At 33.4% G+C, this 22,286-nt stretch overlaps 1 protein-coding gene across 5 annotated transcripts in view; it reads left to right on the top strand.

Annotated features, from left to right (window-relative positions):
* The window catches only part of scrib (scribble planar cell polarity protein), a 214,732-nt gene that overhangs the window by 130,247 nt on the left and 62,199 nt on the right, over nt 1-22,286 (top strand). For all 5 annotated transcript variants that reach the window (XM_089098677.1, XM_089098679.1, XM_089098678.1 and 2 more), the window contains 4 exons: nt 5,523-5,708; nt 10,332-10,727; nt 12,347-12,637; nt 17,620-17,778. In XM_089098677.1, coding sequence (XP_088954803.1) covers nt 5,523-5,708; nt 10,332-10,727; nt 12,347-12,637; nt 17,620-17,778 — 1,032 coding nt within the window. The remainder of the gene's footprint in view (nt 1-5,522; nt 5,709-10,331; nt 10,728-12,346; nt 12,638-17,619; nt 17,779-22,286) is intronic.

Below are 22,286 nucleotides of genomic sequence, written 5' to 3'. Positions count from 1 at the left end.
TATTTGTTGGGCTTTGCTTTAGTTCTTTTTGACAATAGCCACACACGTCTTTAATCCTTATCTTTTCTTTTCTTTCAGTTTTAGAAATCCAATATAGAAACAAAGCCCTTAATGATGCATGTCGTAATCAAACAAGATAAATTTTATATTGCGCAAGTTATTTCTGCTTTTTTCAGACTAATGCGAATTTAATATTCTTTTGCTAATTATAATTTACTTTGCTAACTAGAAATTGAAAAGGTCAAATTGCAAATTCCTATACATCATTTTAAGCAACTCCTTAATGTTTAGTTTTTGATTTTATCGTTAAAATTTATATCTTAAATGTTTTAATATTATTAACCTTTTTTCGTTGATTTTATCATTATAAGCTACGCTTTATGGACTCCGCTATTTTAGCTAGATATAGGGTACACGCTTTTGTTATTTTTTAGATATTTGTAGATATTAATAAGTTTGTTACTATAAAGTTTCTACTTTGTTCTGTTAGAATTAATATAATACCTAATAAAAGCATAGAATAATCGTACCATCAATTAAATAAGACACAATAAGGCTTAAAATGAAAATAAAAGACCCATAAAGATAAGTGCGCAAAATAATAAAGTAATAGCGTAAGCAAAGTGCATGGGTAAATATGAAGAAGCGTAAATGCATAAAAGGAGCACATTTATTTTTGTTGTATAGTTTATACAAGATAGTAGGATGAACTTGCAACAGTGCAAATCGGCGTTAGTGTCGAAAAAACACCAACGCCATCTAGCTTGTAGCGAATTTGTTCCCTTTTTAGCACAACCAAAAACGCAGTACACTCATCTCTCTAGATGCTTTAAAATGAATAGGAAAGTAAAGAAACCACATTTTTTTTATCAGTGGAACTTCCAGCTTAAAGGCAACAAGCCTACTTAACTTGCCAAGAGTTCCAACCCAACCTAGACTATTTTGTGCTGACCATATTTTGACTAATTTAACTAAGTTATTCGTGAGAAAAATAAGTTCAGATAATTTATCATTTAAAGAGAAATTTCAGCTTTAGATTTACAACTAGTCAAATTAATTGTATCAATTAGCTAATTTCTTTTGAATTTTCTACTTCCATGAAATTACCAGACGCTACTCTTTGGAGCTAGTTGTAATTCAAACCTTATATTCCCATGTTAAATCGCTGAACATCTAACTCTTACGTTTTTTTTATTCCCTATCCCTATGGTTTCAATTCTGTCTCATGTTATATAGTTTTATATTTTATTTGATTTATGAATCTTGAGGGCCTTAATTAGGGGTTTTTTAAGGTAGGGTTTTGATTTTGAACAGAGCTGTGTTGGCTATTGGAAGGCTGTTAAAAAAATGAAAGTAAAAGCGTAAAAAAACTGTTTGCTTCTGTTGTTATGTTTGTATGCTTTTTGTTACGCTTAGAGTATAGTATGTCTAGTTACAATAACAATTATGTTTTGTGTGTATTAACGAACAAATGAGCTACTCAGATGCCAAATTGATTGACTTTGACTCTACTCTTTTGTGGGATATTATGGCGAAAAGATTTGTTTGACTTTTAACTTCCGGAATTCTTAAAGGCTCTCTGACTCCAAAATGACTCGGTATGGTATCGTACTACTTACAAACTACTTATTGGAGTGAATTTTGGGGAGCAAAAGTATGTTAAGAGCTACGAATGATAGTTTAACTTTATGTATTAGAAGTAACATTAGTAAAGGAACAGGCATTTCCAAATGTAAGGAACGACCAGTTGATACAAAGTGTCCATTGCTTAGGGGAAAAAAATTTGAATTATGGACTGAATGTATGACTACTGAAGAAAGATAACTGGGTCTATCGTGGTCCTATTCGGTGATATAGCAATGAAAGCTGCTCCGAGGCCTTGCTGTGGCAAGAGCTACACTTGAGGTGGTAGAACTCTAACCTAGTCACATGAAAAGAAAGTGAAATACTAAGAAAAGAAAAGTGAAAAGTTCTACTGCATGCTACTGCAGTTTTACATCAAGTGTGTTGGTTTTAGTATAAATAAAGCAGGCAGGTCTCTTTTTTAAATTTTCTTTTACATATTTCCTATTATTCAAATCAATTATATTATACAGTTATGGATCAACTTTCTTTCACAAAAATGGTCTTCAACAAGGGTAAGGTCTGTGATGGTAATATTTATATTTGTAATAATTATTGTTGTATTTTTATATTGATATATTTACCTTGATGGTAAATATTTAAACGATTCCATTTCTGACGGTGTCTGACGGTGGGGAACACACTTCTTGATGCCTATTGTGTTCTCTTTCTAAGTATAATAATGGTTTCACTCGCAAATTCACCCCCACCCCACATCCCCTGGCAGTCTTATATGTAGCTTTAATTAAAATATTTCTCTGTTGTTTTGTATCTGTCTATGCTTTTATTTCATTTTGAACGGTTTCCATGACTCGAAAAATATTAGATCTATATCTCATTGAAAAGAATTTCAGATTTTGTGGGTATCGAACATTATTTAACAGCTAATGAATGCGGATAACAATAAAAGTAAGCATGATAGTGTCATTAATGAAAAATATGCTGAATATTATCAAGCAAGAATTATATTTTTAGTTTTTTTTTTTTTTTTTTTATTTTTTTTTTTTTACAAAGGTATATCCTAGGGCTATATATGAGACCGGCAGGAGGGGGGGAGGGTATATCTACCTACTACTACTAGTAGTGACTCGCTGCAGCACCATGCCGTTTGAGGGCAACATAACGATGCACGCTCCCTCTCCATCCCAATGTATTCAAATCCTTCCTGTTTACACCATCCCAAGAAGTTCCAAGTTCCCTTAAATCCTTCCTTACGTCGTCCTCCCATCCCATTTGGGGACAACCTGCTTCTCGTTTGGTCTCGTTTGGACAAGCAAATCACATTCCAGAGACTCGAGACTTTGTTGGCCAATTTTCTTGAGTTTTATACCCTATTCCAGGAGGTAACAACTGCCAGAAACTACTTCTGGCTTCTTTGTCCAAGTATGGGAGCGCACCTTGAACCTGAAAACTAAGTTCTGAATTTATTTTATTTTTGCATCACCTGGCTACCGGTGTTGTTGTTGGAATTAATTGTTCTTAGCTATTCAACAAAGTTTATTTATCTGCTGAAGACTATGATATTACTGCAACATTGTATGATTTTATTTTCCTTACAACCTGTTTTGTTAAATTAAGCATAAAGCTTCGAATTTCATTCCCTTCAACTGGTTTATTAGGTTTTTAGTATTATATTTTATTGCCTGAAACGGTTTGTAGTTCAAAATCGTTGCATTTTGGGCTCATTAATATTATCATATTATCTCAGCAAACTTGATCAATTTTAAAATGTAACATTTTATGTACCTGCATTTTTTTTTACGCTTAGATTCCAGTCTATAACAAGACCAGTCTATAACTAACTAGTTCTTTTTATGTGCATTAACGAACAAAGAGCCACTCAGAAGCCAAATCCATTCACTCCACTTGTGTTATTGCTAAAGCGCTTGCTTTACTGTTGAATTAGTGGTCAATATATACGAAATCATATTATTGAGTTAGGACTAAAGTGAATACACCATTCGATGCCTTTTTTTATGCTGATTACAAATATAATAAGCATTTCTATCGGAAATGAATTTCAGCCCCCCCCCCCGCTATAGGCAATACCTAACCCAACCGAACCGAACCCTGAATTGGCATATATAGGGGGGGGGGGGGCTGAAATTCATTTCCGATAGAAATGCTTATTATAATCGTAATCAGCATAAAAAAGGCATCGAATGGTGTATTCACTTTAGTCCTAACTCAATAATATGATTTCGTATATATTGACCGAATTAGTTAAGTATCCTCCTTAACATCCCTGAAAGTTTCAACTTGATGCCCATAGCTGCTCCTGAGATACTGTAGTTGCAACTTTTTGACCACCCGCATTCACATAATGTGTTCTGATTTAGTTCAACATGACATGATAGTTTCAATTTACTACCCTTAGCCATTCCTGAACTGTATTGTAGATACGATCTTTCGAGAACTTTGATGTACGTAGAACATTTGGTGTACAATTTAAAATGTTGAAGTTTTAATTTTCTTCAACATTTTAAATTGCAACATTATATTATTTTAATTTTACTATAATCTCTTTTACTAAATTAAATATAAAGCTTCGAGTTTCGTTCCGCTAAATTGGTTTATTAAGTTCTTAATATTAAATTTTATTACCTGAAGCTTTTTGTAGTTTAAAATCATTTGCATTTTTGCTTTATTGATAATATCATGTTATGTCCGCGAATATCTTCAGTTTTAAAATGGTGCTGCCCGGGGAGAGAAAATTTTTCCCAAAAGATTAATAACTTTGTTTATTGTTTTTGAGTTATCAAAAGTTTTAATGATATATACATAAATGAGTCATGAAGAGACCGAAGAATTGCAAATACGTTAAATAATTGTTTGTTTCTATTTTTATGTGCGTATGCTTTTTGTGTGCTTAGATTCTAGTCTATAACAACTGGTTTCTTTAGAGGAAGCTTGCACAACCATATAAGTCTTTTAAAATTGGGAAAAATCAGGAATTGAATTTTTAGTGAAAAAGACCTCCATATGCAGCTTCATAGTTTTTGTCAGTAGCTGATGCCAAATTAAAAAAAGGACGTGGGTGAAAAATCAGCCAAAAATGAACCAAAAACGGCATCAACTGAAAAATGAACACATTGTTGTTGTTTGAATTTTTACAGATGAAAAGTGTTGTCGAATTCAACTAATTATTTTATTCAGTTTATTATCGGCCAAAAATGAGCTAAAAACGGCACCAACCAGTATAAGAAGGCTTTCCTGTTAAGTTGTTTGGGAATGAACACATTGTTGTTTGAATTTTTACAGATGAAAGGTGTTGCCAAATTCAACAAATTATTCTATTCACTTTATTATCAGCCAAAAATGAGCTAAAAACGGCACCAATCAGCATAAGAAGGCTTCCGTGTGAAGTTGTTTGGGAATCAACACATTGTTGTTGTTTGAATTTTTACAGATGAAAAGTGTTGTCAAATTCAACTAATTATTTTATTCAGTTTCACGGTTCATCATGATAACTCTAAGAAATTTGGTACTGTCCAAAAAAATTCATAGTTTTTAAACAACTAGAAGAAAAATCTTAGGGATTCGAGATTCGAGATTTCCGGGAAGCCTTTTTTATGTCCTTGGTACTGTAAGAATAAGCCCAAGCACTGTTTAAGTGCTAACTAACTTGAAGAAAAATTTTGTTCTTTTTGTATTTTTCTTTTGCAAGGCCAGTTTGCATCTACTAAAACAAAATGATTCATTCTTTCCATTTTCAAACACTTAAGAAAGAGAATACTTTTTTCAACTATTGCTTAGTATGCATGAAAGTTAGCAATTTGTTTATTTCGTTTTCCCCGCTGATTACTGAATGCAGTAAATCTATTTGGCATCTGACCGACTCAAATGTGTGTAGACTAATGTTTTGGGTAGTGTGAGTAACAAACACTACTTTCTTTTAGATCAATGGAATCGATGTCGGAGGTGCTCGACTCGATCAGGTAGTCGCTTTGCTCTCGGGTTTGGAACGCTTTGTTCGCTTGGTTGTCGAGAGAGAGCCGGGAAGTGGCTCTACACCACGATCGCCATTTGGGTTATACAACCCAAAATCCTATATGGGTACTCGACTCTCACACTCCAACCTGCAAGTATGTTGAATGCTTTTATGACCAAGCTTGTAGTAAGCTTTGTCTTAAGCCCTCTTACTTCGTGGTATTAATTCATAACCCCTGGTATAGACCCTTGGTATAGACCAAGTTTATACCAAGGGTATAGATCTTAAGTCTATACCCTTGGTATAAGGGTATAGACCTTAAGTCTATACCCTTGGAGACAAAGTACGCAAAGAAGATTTAGCCTTTTCTGAATTCATATGGATGGATAAGATGATTTGAAGAGACCACCCCTTCTTTTCTTCCGAAAAAATAGTCATTCACAGTCTGTAACTGGGTATTTCAATTTTCTTTTCCCCTTTTTTTGCCCTAAGATTAGCCCCATATTGAAAATAAGTATCCTAAAATGTATCTTCTGATTTTGAGTTAATTCCCTCCAATCCCTAATAATTTGTATGTCCATGCTTTGTGCTACTTACATATCACGAGGGGGGGGAGACTCATATGGAAACTTAAGCAGAATTAATTACGTCAAAATAAAATGTATTTTTTTCAATTTAGAAACCGATTATTTTCTCTTTTTTTTTAAATAAAGAATTTCTCTATCCCTACTGGACAGAATTCAGGTTTTCAAATTCAAGTTTTTAATTTTCCTCAAATTCAGATCAAATTTTCTATTTTTTATTCAAATTTTCATATAAAAAAAAATCTTGAAGAAAAATCTTGAAAAGCAGGATTGGCAAAAAATAACCTTTTAGAAGATTAAAATATATTTGATGTTATTACTCTGAAAAAAAAACTTTTCTAGTTTTTAACTAAACTTGATCCTCAAATCTAAAACCCCCTCCCGTTGCTCATCTTTAAGGAAAGATATTTGTCATTAGAGTTTCCTCCTTTGAAAAATATGGAGTTTTATAATTTTTCTCCTTTTAAGTCATATTTAATACTTTAACTTCAAGGTACACCCCCTTCTCTGAAGAGTATATTGTTTTATTTTTTACCCGGGCAGAACCAACTAAAAATAAGCCAATAAACTGATAATGTTTTTCTTTTCTTTTCATTTTTTCCTACTTGTTAAAATTATGGCAATATACATTTCAAATAATATTGCTTCATCGCTTGAAGAAGCCTCATAATATCTTAATATTGCACTTCTGTAAGAATTATGGAAGAAGAATAGCATTTAGGGGTTGAGGGGGTTGTCGGGAGTGCCTATCCCCCCTCACATTTAGAACAACTCTAAAAATCGGAGGGAAATTAAACTTGAAATAGAGAATTGAAATAAGGAGTGACGTTAAGACTTCAAAGCCCCCTTGCTCCATCCCCTGCTTTTTACTCCAAAGTTATCATTTATGAACTTGCAACACAACAGGAATGTAATGAAATTTTGACCTTTGTTGACACAATATTTCGATGATGCTATTGTTCATTTACTTGAATTTGCTTCAAACATACTTTTTGCTGTTTTTTTGGTTAATGGTTATTTTTTAGCATATATTATTTAGTTAATTTTGTAGTTTTAGTTAGTATCTGTTTAGTTTGAATGTGTTGAACGACGCAATAAACATAATATTTCCAATTTATATGTGGCCATATTTGTTTTGGTTTTAATTGTTTTCAGATAAGCCGTCTGAAGTCGAAAGACCCAGATGTTGAGGGGGGTGGTAGAAAATCTATGTCTCACTTTAAGGACTTTTTAAATGATTATTTCTGCTTTCTTCCAAGTATTTTATATGTGGAAATATACATGTTTATGTATACTGATATGTACATGGAATATATATGGAAATGTACATATTTATGTAGAGGATCAACGGAATATTAGTTTTTTTTTTAGAAAAAAAAACTCCTCTGGGAAACTGAAGTTGTCTGATGTCCTAGCTTCTTGTTGTACATATTTCAAAAAAATATTTAAAAAAAAGAAAAGAGAAAAAAATATTTTAGCAGATGAATAGGGGATTTTAACATTGTTCATACTAATAAAGATTGCGAAATGGGGGAATTACCGAATATAATTGTTATAGTTGCCACATGTCAGATTTTACCATCTGCCATTATTCTGTATCATCGCCATAACAAGCAGTAACAAGCCCTTTGAAGCAATAAATTCTATCATGAAGTTTCTCTATGCAATATTGAAGAATAATGCATAAATTTTAAACTTTTGCTGTTCAGTATATTCCATAGAAAGTTTATTCTTGTTAGCAGAAAAGTTGTATGATGGTACGAAAAAAATATCAACTATACGTGTCTACTACGAGGCCTTATGTCGGTAATTATTTTTCGTTAATATAGGGAGACACCAACTTTCATATCTTGTTATAAATAATATTTAGGTAAATAATATTGCAACCTTTTTGTAATTATTATTACAAATGCTCTTCTAGAACAAAGCTATTACAAATAGGTATCATATCTTGTTCTAAATAATCTTAGGGTAAATAATATTGCAACCTTTTTGTAATTATTATTGCAAATACTATTCTAGACTCTGGTTTATGTAAGAGTAAATCTAATGTGCGCAATACACCAATTCATGAAACATTCGAGCTTGAAAATCAAAGTTCCATTGCTTGTATCATGATTGCAGCGGTAGCTGCAATCTAATAAATAAAAAACTACGGTCCTTAGTAATGAAAAAAAAAACGTCTTTCACAAATACTGACTAGTGAGAAAAATTGCCATTTATAGCTGATTCAGGAATGGCAAAATTAATCTTGATTAGCCTTAATAGTAAAAACGAGACAAGGGCAATGTCCTTATTCAAAAGGAGAGAAGCACTATGAGCAACATGCACTCATCCATAATTTAAAAGCTTTCGTTTGCATAAAGTCTTACAAATCATTTTGAGTTCATGACTAATTGATTAGCAAGGATAAATAGTTGCAAGGATAAGTAATTTTCTAGCTCATCTGCCAACAAATACAACCTTTAGATATAAACTTGTTTATTAGAGGTCTATTCCAATATTCTAACCGTCTCAATCGTTGGTAACAAAGCTTCGCTAAATCTAACTGACAAAATAACTGTTAATTGTTAACTAACAGAACTTTCTTACTAATAATTGACGCAAGATTTTCTTTGCCATGGAAATTAAATTGACAATTATAAACGAAAACAAAGATTTAAACAGCATTCAAACTCCACAAAAGATTTAAACAAACAGTTCAAATTACAATGCAATACCACACTCAGGATTTTTCTAGGACATATTCGGGAAAACTTTTTATTCGGACGGGAGGAGAGGGTACAAAAAACTTTGCAAAAGGTGTCAAAAGCTTAGGCCTACATGTTGTTTTTTACGTTTTTACGAGTTGGACAAGCATTTCAGCAGGGGGGGAGGGGGTTGGGGGGGCCAGACTCCTTTACATCTCTTGATACGGCCTTCACTAAACTGTAAAACACAAAAGTCGTTCCGAGTTATTTCATAATTCCAGGTATTACTCTTTGTAATAATATGTTGTGTTTTCGCCAGTCAGCTGTTTGGACGCATTCCAAGATTGTTGCAAATCGGTCGAAGTACAATCGCAAAGCTTTAGTGTCGGTGTACTCTGTTTTTTGGTGACCATGCTATTTTGTACCTTTCAGGTATTACATTTTGCTTAGGAAGAACGAGCTATCTAAATTAAGGAAATGCTATTATCGCTATTGTAAATTTTTGTTTTATCTTCCGTTGTCATTTCGTAATCGCCGTATTGATTGTCAAAAAGTAAAACGCACCTGATATAAGTGAAAAACTTAGTTATTTACATATAAAACTGTCTGCAAATGCCTATGAAAAACTTTCTCCTCATCATGGTCTCATTCGTTTGTTTCGCTGATTTTTCTTTTATTTGTATATCTATACTTTAAGTGATGTATGTGTTTATTTTTTCTTTTCTTTTTCTCTTTACTCCACTATTTTCACATTGTTTGTGCAGTGGGTTATAAACAAATTATTATTATTATTACAGCCCCAAGTTTTAGTTCTTCTAGGCTGTTTCTTCTTCCGTTCTTTTATCATAAGAAAAAACTACGACATTCTACAAGATGTCACCCAAAACTACAAACAGGCCTGCATATTGGAGAATGGGTATGTGGAGTATGTGGAGAGTGGGTATGTGTTAACCTCCTAAAATCATGATTTTAATAAATTCCTGTACATTCCAATTAGAAAGAATGACATGCACATAAGCTATGATTCCGGAGAAAAGACTTCCTCAAATGCACATAATTTGAAGTTAAAAACGAAGAGATATTGGATAAAAAAACAACCACAACAGAATTTTCTAGTAAAGGTAAACAGTGACATTAAAACTCTAAACGATCGGATATTATTCTTTACTTGATATCTCCCTCAACCCTCCAACATATACTATAACGTTTGGCGTTTTCCACCTATAATCTATGTATGTGCAGGCAGGACCGTGTCCAGTATTTTTTGTCGGGAGGAGGGGTTAAAAAAGGATTTTTTCGGGGGAAATTTTTTTTTTTTTAATGCATCAAAAATTTATTCAATATTCATTTTGTCACATTTTTACGAGTCGGAGAAACTTTTCGGGGGGTAGAGGTTGGGTTTTATACCCTCTAACCCCTCCCCTGGACACGGTCTTATGTGCAGGTATGTTATTATGTATTCAACCTATGTAATAATTTTAACTTCACTTTCCGGTGTTTCAGTCACCTTTGCTACGTCTAAGTGGAAGTGCTTCTTCAAGCCCAGCTCCTGAGCGTGCTATTTCAAGTCCACTCATCAGTGCACATCACACCAATGGTTTGCCACCAAGTAAAGGCTCCTCCCCTCTGCCACCTATGACAGGCAGTCCTCCAAAAGCAGTCACTTCGGATCAGTTTACGGCAATGATACCATCGCGAACGACTCCACAGCCTGAGGAAGCAGGTAATAAAAGTGTAACTTTAACTGTGAAGAGCAATGATCCTGTGGAAATGGTAATTCCTCCTGCTCCTACTCAGCTAGGAAAAGTGACGGAAACAATCACAAAGAGTACATTGACTGAACAAATTGTTACACGTGTAACAAATAACAGATTGGCACAGCCACCTGTCATTGTCGAGGTAAGATTTTTCTTTCTTTTCTGTTACTTTTTTTCGCTTTTCCATCATTAGAAGCTCAAGAACTGCTGGTAATTGACAATAAATTTCGATCATTGATGAAAAGAAATAACTACAGGATTTTTTTTTGGGGGGGGGGGTAATCTTAAGCTGATAAAATTGTTGTTGTTTTTTTTTCACTCATATTATTATCCCTAATTAGAATACCTGAAGTCCTCTTGTCATCATTTATGAAAAGGAATCCATATTTTGTGTCTAAACATTCTCTGCTTTCTTTTCCTTTCCTTTTTTCTACTCTTTTTATCTAAAAATTTGCCACATCTTCTGATCCGGTCATGATAGTTTTCTAATCCTCAAAGTTTTGTGGTTACTGTCAAAGCACCTTTCTTGGCCTTTCTTTATGTTATTTCATCGACTTTGATATCCACTAATATAAGTTCTTAATACATTCAATATAAAGTGTCTAGTAATCTAGTAATATAATTGAAATGAAAATGAAAATATTCGAAAACGGGTAAAATAATGTGTATAAATACAATAATTGTTGTAAAAATAATAATAAAGGTCAGAATATTTCGGCTTCGAACCTTTTTATTATAATAATAATATTCTGAATATTTCGGCTTCACATCTTAAATTGACTATCAACGAGAAAAAAGAACAAAATGAAATTTTAAAACCCAATAAACTAGTCTAAACAAAACTTATGCCTTTCTTTTCCATTCTTTCAGGGTGTTCTTCTTGAGAAGAAGGGTGTTCCACTGGGATCGAACATAATTGTTGGTTATATTTTCTATTCTTTTAGGGCGTGCTTCTTGAGAAGAAGGGTGGCCCTCTGGGCTTGAGCATAATTGGTGGCTGTATTTTCTATTCTTTTAGAGCATGCTTCTTCAGAAGAAGGGTGGCCCTCTGGGCTTGAGCATAATTTGGTGGCTGTATTTTTGATTCTTTTAGGGCATGCTTCTTGAGAAGAAGGGTGGCCCTATGGGCTTGAGCATAATTAGTGGCTGTATTTTCTATTCTTTTAGGGCATGCTTCTTGAGAAGAAGGGTGACCCTCTGGGCTTGAGCATAATTGGTTGCTGTATTTTTTATTCTTTTAGGGCATGCTTCTTGAGTAGAAGGGTGGCCCTCTGGGCTTGAGCATAATTTGGTGGCTGTATTTTCTATTCTTTTAGGGCATGCTTCTTGAGAAGAAGGATGGCCCTCTGGGCTTGAGCATAATTGGTTGCTGTATTTTTTATTCTTTTAGGGCGTGCTCCTTGAGAAGAAGGGTGGCCTTCTGGGCTTGAGCATAATTGGTGGCTGTATTTTCTATTCTTTTAGGACATGCTTCTTGAGAAGAAGTGTGGCCCACTGGGCTTCAGCATAATTGGTGGCTGTATTTTCGATTCTTTTAGGGCATGCTTCTTGAGAAGAAGGGTGGCCCTCTGGGCTTGAGCATAATTGGTTGCTGTATTTTTTATTCTTTTAGGGCGTGCTTCTTGAGAAAAAGGGTGGCCCTCTGGGCTTGAGCATAACTGGGGGGCTGTATTTTCGATTCTTTTAGGGTGTGCTTCTTGAGAAGAAGGGTGGCCCTCTGGGCTTGAGTATAATTGATGGCTTTATTTTCTATTCTTTTAGGACGTGCTTCTTGAGAAGAAGGGTGGTCCTCTGGGCTTGAGTATAATTGGCGGCACAGATCACTCCTGTATCCCCTTCGGACGAGATGAGCCAGGAGTATTCATATCAAAAGTTATACCTGACGGGTTAGCTGCCAGAACAAATCGTCTCCGGATCGGTGATCGGATTTTGAAAGTCAGTGGCAATGATGTTACAAAAATGATGCACCAAGACGTGGTAATGACGCTTTTGGATCCAAGTCCAGAAATTGTTCTCACTGTTCAACACGACCCCCCTCCTCCTGGTTTAAAGGTAATCAAAGGCAATTCATTACTCTATTTATCAAAGAATTTGCATTAACGAATCCTAAGTCTAAGAGTGACCATTGCCAATAGTAACCGATACTCTAAAATCGGAAACTGGGAAACAAACGTATCAGAAGAATCTTCATTTTATTTTGGCCCTAAATATGAAAAAAATCATTAAGCTTATAGTCGACCCTTCAAAAGTTAATACAACTGCTACTAACAACTCACCGCAGCACCAAGCCGCCAGAGGCCAACACAGCTACGCACGCTCCTCCTCCATATAATTTGTATAGTCCATATAATTTAGGGAACAAGGAACTGCGTGGTGGGCATTTGTAATAAAGCTGAGGTGTTTGAAACCAGAATTTCCTTGTACGACCATTAAAGGCATAAGAATTCTTAAAAACTTGAAAAAGGATGGTTCAATTACCATTACAAAAGCAGATAAGCGTAACACTTTAGTTGTCATGAATACTGAGGACTACGAATCAAAATTTAGTTTACTAAATGATGAAAAAACATACAAGAAGCTATCGTAGACTCTTTTACAAATAAGTTTAAGAACGAATTAAAGTGTTTAAAGGATGATGGAAAAATAACACCTCAACTTTATTACAAATGCCTGCCAAAAATGCGCAGTTTCTTGTGCCTTAAAATATATGGACTTCCCGAAATTCATAAGCCTAACCTACCTTTACGACCAATTGTGTCAAGTACAAGGTCACCAACAAGTGTTTTAAGCAAGTGGTTAGCGGCATTCTGTAAGCCATTTTTGTCTACACGAATTTCGTACATTAAGAATTCTCCGAATTTGGTTGAAAAAGTGAAAAGAGTAGAAATTTCTTCAAGTTTTTTGCTTTCAAGCTTCGACAATATATCACTGTACACAAATATTTATGTAGAATCAGCCGAAACTCTCCTAGAAAGAAAGCTGTTAAGAAATTTGGATTTGATTAGTGGCAAAAACAGACTTGGAAGTTTCTGTAATTATGTATTTAGTATGGTTGTGCAATAAGTTCTCTTATTTTTTCAATTCAGAGGGGAGTATTTCGAACAAATAAATGGTTTACCTATGGGGACCCCTTTATAAGCTAATATTTTTGTGGAGAATATTGAAACAACTGCCTTGGATTCATATTTTCTAAAACATATTTTTTGCGGCTGGCATATTAATGACATAATTTCAGTATGGGATTATGGGGAGGAGGGATTAAAATGATTTTTGGAACATCTTAATTGTTTGGGGAGGGGGATTTAAAGTTTACTGTTGAATTAGAAGAGAATGGGAAACTTCCTTTTCTTGATGTTCTTCTTTTGAAAAATGAAAATAGTCTGGATTTTAAAATTTACAGAAAACCGACAAATAACAATAGATTTTTGTCTTATAGTTCCGGTCACGCTCGCCAAGTAAAAAGAGTATTTGCTCTCCAAAATTCTTTGAGGAGTTGTCTTTTCTAAGGAAAATACTAATAAGCAACATGTATCCAGAGTGTTTAATTAACCAGACTTTTTCAAAAAGAAGAAAAAGGTATCTAGAGATTTCTAAGGAAGTCTTGGAGACAACTCGAGAGAAGGATGTTTTTCGTTCCTTACCATATTTCCCCGTTATAAATGAGAAGCTTAAAAGAATTTTACAGAGTAACAGTCTAAAGGTAGATTTAAATACCATTAATATTGTGGGTAGTTTTCTATATTCTGGGAAGGATCTAACTTCATTGGGGCAACCAAGTGGAGTTTTTCAGATGCCATATACTTGCGGAAGCTCATATGTGGGACGTACTAACCAGGGTTTGGAAATGAGATTATTACAACATAAAGGTTCTATTTCTTCGGCTTTAAAGCAAGATTCTAAGTCTGAAGATTTTACTTCAGCCCTTTCAGAACATATTTTCAATTTTACAGACCATTTTATTTTGTTCGAGAATGTCTCTTTGATTTCTAGGGATCAGGGGTTTAAAGCAAAATTTCATGAAACTCTTGAAATAAAGAAAATCTTATTCAAGAATATTGCTTTGAATCGGGATACAGGTGAATTTGGGCTGAACTCTATCTATGATAATTTATTAAAATCTGACAGAGTAAAGTTCAATTCACCCAATGTAGTTGACCTTTGTCCAAATGTTATATCATTGAACGCTAATGAAACGAATCTAAGAAGGTCAAAGAGGCTAGCTTCCGCCTTTGCTTTGAAAAGAATTAGAGAATTAAACAATATGTAGTTCTATTTGATTTCGTATATAAACTTTTGTTTTAAATTGTTTTAGTTTAGTTTTACTACTGATGACGGTCACTGCATATGTGACCGAAATATCTGGTATTTTTTTTTGAATTTCTGTACACTGTCTATTAAAAAGGATTTTATCCCTATTTTGAACTTTTATTTCATCGTCAGGGAAAGGCAGTGTGGTCTCCGAAATTATATATATATATATATATATATATATATATATATATATATATATATATATATATATATATATGTATATATATGTATATTTGGGAATTCTTCTTAATGATTTTTTATCCCTCTCCTGCTCTAGGTTGTAATGTTTTGTTTTATTTTTATTTGTGTGTTCTGGTGTACTATATGCATATCATGGTTGCTTATTTAATGTGTTAAATAAAAATCCTCATTCTGGAATCTAAGTATGTAAACAGGTTTCTGAAGCTTAAGTTTGACTTTAGGCTTAAGGTTGACTTGAGGTTCAGGTTATTTGACCAATATTGAATGCTTTATATCCTTGGATTCATACTCTATATAACATGTCTGTTTGTAGCTTTACATCGATTTCTAGCTATTATCACTTTACATTAACCAAGGCTGGTTCTAAAAGAGGAAGAAAATTATGTTTTGTTGACAAGGCCTCATCCGGGGGGGGGGGTACCGTATTTGAATCCTCTTACATACACACACCCCTCCCCCGAAATTTTTGCCCGACTCATAAAAAAGTAGGAAAAATGCACGTAAACAAATTGTTGATGTGTTTTGTATAGTTATTTTTGTAACACCCCCTTCCCCCCCGACGAAAAATCCTGGACAAACCCTTATTTGTCGATAAAGGTTAAGTCTAGATATTGTAGTCCAACTTAGTATCCCAGGGAATTTGGCTTAGTGTAAGTTGTGGTATAGTAACGTGACAGTACCGAGACACATTTGAAAATAGCCTTCTAAAACAGACAGTTATTTGAAAAAAAATGTCTGAAGTAGGATTTAAAAGCTATTTAAAAAAAGATGTTTGAAAAAGTGTTAATAATTTGGAAACATTGTTATTTAATTATAGCTATTTAAACATAGATATTTAAAAAATATGTTTGAAAAAGTTTTGTAACTTGGAAACATTGCTTAATAAAAAAAAATACTTTAATCGTAAGTCCAGAGGCACAGTCGAACTGTTATTTACCTCTAAAAACGGCCATTACGCTTTAAAACACGGGTAGCACTTTACGGTTATTAGACAAGTCGCTAAATACTAACATGTAATTTGCTTAAGATTGAAACTAAATACGCTTCTGATTGGATGTTTTTCTTTGTCTTTTTTTGTTTATTTTCAATTTCCGCTTGGAGAATTTTAATGATCTTTCAGTTGTTTTTTCTCTGTTCCTTCTCCTCCTCCCCCTCCTCATGTTCATGTTCCCTGCATGAACAGCTTATGTTTTAATACAGAAGAAAAAATTACACCAGAAAAATCTTCATTTTTAGCAGGACTCTTGCAAAGGGCGCACCGTATATCCATGACGTTTTGCAAAAAGGGTCCAGGTCCATTTTTTTCCGAAAATGAGTTAATAATATGGTCTGAAAAGAGCCCAGGTCCATTTGCAAAAAGGGCCCAGGTCCATTTTTTTCCGAAAATGAGTTAATAATATGGTCTGAAAAGGGCCCAGGTCCATTTGCAAAAAGGGCCCAGGTCCATTTTTTCCGAAAATGAGTTAATAATATGGTCTGAAAGAGCTGGAAGAGATCTATTGATTGGTCTTTTCAGAATGGGTTTATATTTAATTTTGACCGAGCTACAAATTGTTCCAAAAGAGCTTAAAATAGCTGAAGTCCCTTATCTTCTAAGTAATGGACAATTCAGCAATTTGGCTGTTTCACAAATCCTTAGTTGGTTTAGAGCAGAAAATCAAAAAAAAAATCTTAAAATGCAACACAAAAGATAAATTTTTTTAACAGAACTCTTGCAAAGGGTGCATCGATATCCGCGACGTTTTGCAAAAAAACAGCCCAGGTCCATTTTTTCTGAAAATGAGTTAAGAATATGGTCTCAAAGAAATCTATCGATTGGTGTGTTCAAAATGAACTTTTTTTTAAATTCTGAATGAATTATCAAATTGTTTCAAAAGGGCTTAAAAATGGCTTATCTTCTAAGTAACGAACAATCCAGCAATTTGGACATTTCCAGCGAATTCCGATCGAAAAGTTCACTAGGAATCCGTCTTTGAAGTTTCAAGTTTCTATAATTTTATTTGTGAAAAAAGATTTTTTCATTATACCTTTTTTATTTTGCTCTCTTGTAAAAATAGGAAAGGTGGACTTATGCCCTTTTTTCAAAATGCCCCGGATAGAATCTTATGAAAAAGAATGTCAGTGAATTTTTTTTCATAAAATTATACATGGTATGCTCTTTGCGGTAGTTCTGCTAAACATTGACATTTCTGTGACATTTCTGTGGTATAATTTTTACCTCGGAGTCTGGTTTAATCTTAAGGAATTTTTTTCATTTCCTACTTCTTTATTTATTAAATAGGTCAGCTAAATAAATCAATTTGCTTTCATTTGTTATTACAGTTCCAGTTATTCATTTTTCCATTTTGTTGTTGTTATTATTTCGTTTCTCTTTTGCTATTATTTGTTTTGTTTCTTTTTAACCTCAAGTTTTTTTTTTAGCAACAAGGAGTCTGTTTAATTCTGAAGGCATAATGAATAAGTATATAAATAGTAAGTAATTAAATCAGATTTGTTATTAACTATCCGTATTTTTTTTATAGGAAATTACTGTGCTTAGAAATCAAAACGAAAAACTAGGGATGAACATTAAAGGGGGCTTAAGAGGTCAGCCTGGTAATCCCCTGGATCCACTTGATGAAGGTGTTTTTATCTCAAAAGTCTCTCCTGGAGGTGCTGCTGAAAGAGATAGCAGATTACGAGTAAGAATTATTATATTATATGTTATATCTAATTATATTCTAGTAAGGAATTGTGTCTAAAGAACGTAAGTGATTATTTTAAGACCAATTTTTGCATAGGTCGTATTTAATATCCCACAATATAATTGCATTAACTGAAAAGTGTAACTGTTTTGGTCAGCGTAAAACCTGTTAGGTTACATAGACTACCTGATTGAAATATTACCAACTTTCATAAAAATAATATTTACAAAATTTTATTATTTATATAATTTACTTGTTTCCATATTTTACTGGATATTACGTAGTTTACTAGCATAGTACATATTTTCTGAATATATTTTGTTATATTATATTTTGAATTTCTCACTCAGAAGTCAAAGAGCCACTTAAACAGTTGTCAATACCGGTCTGTTTTCATGGGGATAAAACTCCTTCGAAAAGGACAGGGGGTAATTAATTAAAATTAGGGGAAATAATATTTAAGAAATGATATTAACAAAAAAAAAATCAAATTTTGATTAAAAATTAACTAAAAAATTCATTGAATAAAAAAAAATATTAGAAATTAAAAATATTTCAATCTAACGTCAAAAGTATATATAAACAGAATCATCTTTCTTTATTTTTTTTTCTCCTTCATTCTATCAGAATTATAATGCTGTTATATTTAAAAGCCTTTAATGTTTGCATTTTATATACAAGCCTTTTATATATATATATATATATATATATATATATATATATATATATATATATATATCCCGGAAGGGTAATTACCTCCCGGGAAGTTATGATGTTGGTAGACTCCAGGATAAGAATTTGAGAGAAAATTTCAAGAAACAGTTGAATGCTAAATTTAAGAGTTTAATATTTGATAATGCGGAATATGGTTGGAATAATTTTAGAAAAATAATTTGTGAAGCTGCTGAATGTCTCTTAGGGAAGAAATCTAAAACTGCAGCTAAGAATATTAGTGAAAAAGCTTTATGTTTAATAGAAAGGAGAAAGGACTTGTACAAGAATTATCTGATCACATGATAAACAAAAGAAATGTAAAGAAAGTGGAGAAAGCATTGAAATATGAACTAAGGAGGTGTGAAGTGGAGGCCATGGATAAAATTGCCGAGGATCTAGAAGATGCAGCTAGACGGCATAATAGTAAAATATTGTACTGGCACGTTAATAAATTGAGAGATAGTTGTCAATCCGGACTTATCCCAGTTAAAGATAGGAATGGGGTGGCAATTAGCGATAAGACAAAAGCTAAAGCGAGATGGGCCGAACATTTTGAGAATTTGCTTAACCGAGATAGAGTTGCTGGAAAAAATATAGAGGAAAATGAAAAAGTTTGTGATACCTTGGATGTGAAGGAAGATTTGTTTTTGTGAGGAGGAATTAGAAACAGTACTAAAAGGATTAAAGAATAATAAGGCTCCATGTGCTGATAGGGTTGTAAATGAGTTTCTTAAATATGGTGGCTCTTAGGTTAGAAATAAGTTATTGGAGATTATGAGTATGATTTTTGAAAAAGGGGAAGGACCTAACGATTTTAGGAAAACCTTAATTAAGCCACTTTATAAGAAAGGTGATAAAAGTGAGTGTAGTAATTATTGAGGCACTAGTCTGGTCTCTGTAGGTAGCAAATTGCTTAGTAATATGATACTTTTTAGACTGAGAGATGCTGTAGACAAAGTTTTAAGAGAAGAGCAGTGCGGTTTTAGAAGAGGTAGAGGATGTGTTGACCAAATTTTCACTCTTAGGTTAATAGTTGAGAAGTGCCTGAGTTTTCAAACACCATTGGTCCTCAGTTTTATAGATTATGAGCAAACGTTCGATTCTGTTGATAGAAGAGCTTTAGTAAAGGATTTTTCCTTGTATGGTATACCAGACAAATACATTAAAGTGATTAGTGTTATTTACGAGGATAACACTGCTGCGGTTAAGATAGAAAATGAGGTTAGCAGCTGGTTTTGTATTAAATCAGGAGTTAAGCAGGGTTGTGTTCTATCCCCCTTTATATGGATTATTTTGATGGACTTTGTTTTAAGGAGCACAGGAAAGGCAATGGGAGACCACGGAATCAAATGGGGAGGAAAAAGTCTCCTGGACTTGGATTATGCTGATGATTTAAGCATCCTAGATGAAAGTGTGAGCAAAATGAATGAAGTTTGAGAGGCTTTGCGAGTTCAGGGTGCTAGTATTGGTTTGAAAATTAATGTTAGGAAGACCAAGTCACTAAGGCTAGGAATAAGTGAAGATGAAAAGGTGACGTTGGGTAATGAAAAGATTGATCAGGTGGGCAGTTTCACTTACCTTGGTAGTATTATTAGTAAAGATGGTGGGAGCAGTGAAGATATTAAAAATAGAATAGCCAAGGCTCAGGGTGTTTTTTCACAGTTAAAAAAAGTCTGGAAGAATAGGAAGATAAGTCTGCAAACCAAGATTAGAATCTTAGAAGCTACAGTGATGACAGTGGTCAAATATGGCTCTGAAGCATGGACGCTCCGAAAAGCGGATGAAGATTTGCTAGATGTTTTCCAGAGAAATTGCTTAAGGATTGTTCTCGGTACCCGGCTGACTGACCGTATTTCAAACAATAGGCTTTACGAAAAATGTGGTTCAATACCGCTTTCTAGGTCTATAATGAAAGAAAGGTTGAGGTGGTTAGGGCATGTTGTTGGGATGAGGGATGACAGATTGCCAAAGATTGTTCTTTTCGGCCAACCATCTAGGGCTAAACGGAAAGCAGGTCGTCCCGTCTGGGTTGGGAGGACGTCATAAAGAAAGATTTAAAGGAAATGGGAACTTCTTGGATGGGTGTAAAAAGGGAGGCTTTGAATAGATTAGGGTGGAGGAGGAGCGTGCGTAGCTGTGTTGGCCTCAGGCGGCTTGGTGCTGCGATGAGTTGTTAGTAGTAGTAGTAGTAGTATATATATATATATATATACCGTATATATATATATATATATATATATATATATATATATATATATATATATATATATATATATATATATATATATATATATATATATATATATATATATATATATATATATATATATATATATATATATATATATTGAATCTTAAAACCAACCTGATTCACTGTCAGAAGAAAATTACAAATTAAATGAAAATTTGAATGTCTTTAACGTTTTATCTTAGGCGGTTTCACTCTTTACGAGTTTTAAACAGTGCATATGGCCACCATTCTCAAATAGATGAGTATACCAACTAAAGGCTCGTCTACTAATCTACTGATAAACTAAAGACAGGGTTGTATCCAGGAGTTTTTTTCGGGGGGTGTTTTACTTAGGGATTTGTTTCGGGGGGGGGGGGGGTTACACAATAAAACTCATGAAAATATGTTTATATCCATTGTTGTTACTTCTTTACGAGTCAGACAAACATTTCTAGGGAGGCGCTCAAACCCCCTTACTCCACACCCCCTGGATACGACCTTGCCAAGAGAGGTGTAATATTCACGTTATAATCATAGGCAAATCAAAATACCTAATTTTAAAGACCTACCTTTGGGACTTAATTTCAGGCTACTTCCCTCTTCAACGATATTTCAGCAGGGCAGATACCCACTGCCGCAGTCTTATAAGAGTTTCAATAGAATATCAAAAAGAACCAAGCTGCCTGAGATGTAGTTCAAAGTGTAGTTCCAATTCTATTTGTTGTTATAGTTTAGTATGATTTCTTATATATTGACTATTTTTATATTATACTATATCGAAAATTTGCATATCTTGTCTATATTAATTTACACGTTTGTATATTATAGCTTTTATAATATTAAAAAAAAATGTAATTTTTGAAAAGGTCATATTTACCTTAATTATTTTTGAACCAAGCTATACACGGATTTAATATCCCAGAGTTTGGGTATTGCAACTAAAAGTCGAACATGTCTGCAAATCACTAATTTCCTCCTAAAAATACCTCCTAATATTCTACTAATCACTAATCCCTTCTATAGAGGGGTAATATTTATGTTGTGTCAAAGTTGAGTCAAAAGACTTGACTTAATGGCTTAACTAACCTTTAGTTTTAATGTTTAAAAACATTTAAACTTGTCAGTTACGCCCTTTTAGGTACTAACAAAAAATAAAACTAAAATCAATTTTCAGGTTTTTTTCTAGTTTGAATTTTAAGACTAAAATTACTGCTCAGATATCATAAATATTTTTACAGTTTACATAAAATCTTTAGCGATTCTGAACTGAAAACTAAAATAAAAAAAATGAATTTTGTGTATGGAAATACACATTAAATCCCGCTTTGGGTAGTTAGAACCTAACAAAAAATAAAACTGATTTTAAAATTTTAATATATTTTTCTAGTTTGAATTGAAAGATTCAAATTATTGCTCGGATACCATAAATATTTTTGCAGTTTACATAATATATTTAGTGACTGAACTGAGAACAAAAGAAAACTAAAAATTTATTGTCGAAAAATAAACGTGTATAAATATTGCATTCACTTATTACGTCATATATGATTATACGAGAAAA

The sequence above is a fragment of the Artemia sp. Qi Xiang Cuo genome, chromosome 13 (assembly GCF_049724085.1).
Source record: "Artemia sp. Qi Xiang Cuo chromosome 13, ASM4972408v1, whole genome shotgun sequence".
Classification (NCBI taxonomy): domain Eukaryota; kingdom Metazoa; phylum Arthropoda; class Branchiopoda; order Anostraca; family Artemiidae; genus Artemia; species Artemia sp. Qi Xiang Cuo.
Note: the sequence above shows the minus strand (reverse complement) of the source record. Positions and strands in the feature narration are given on the sequence as shown.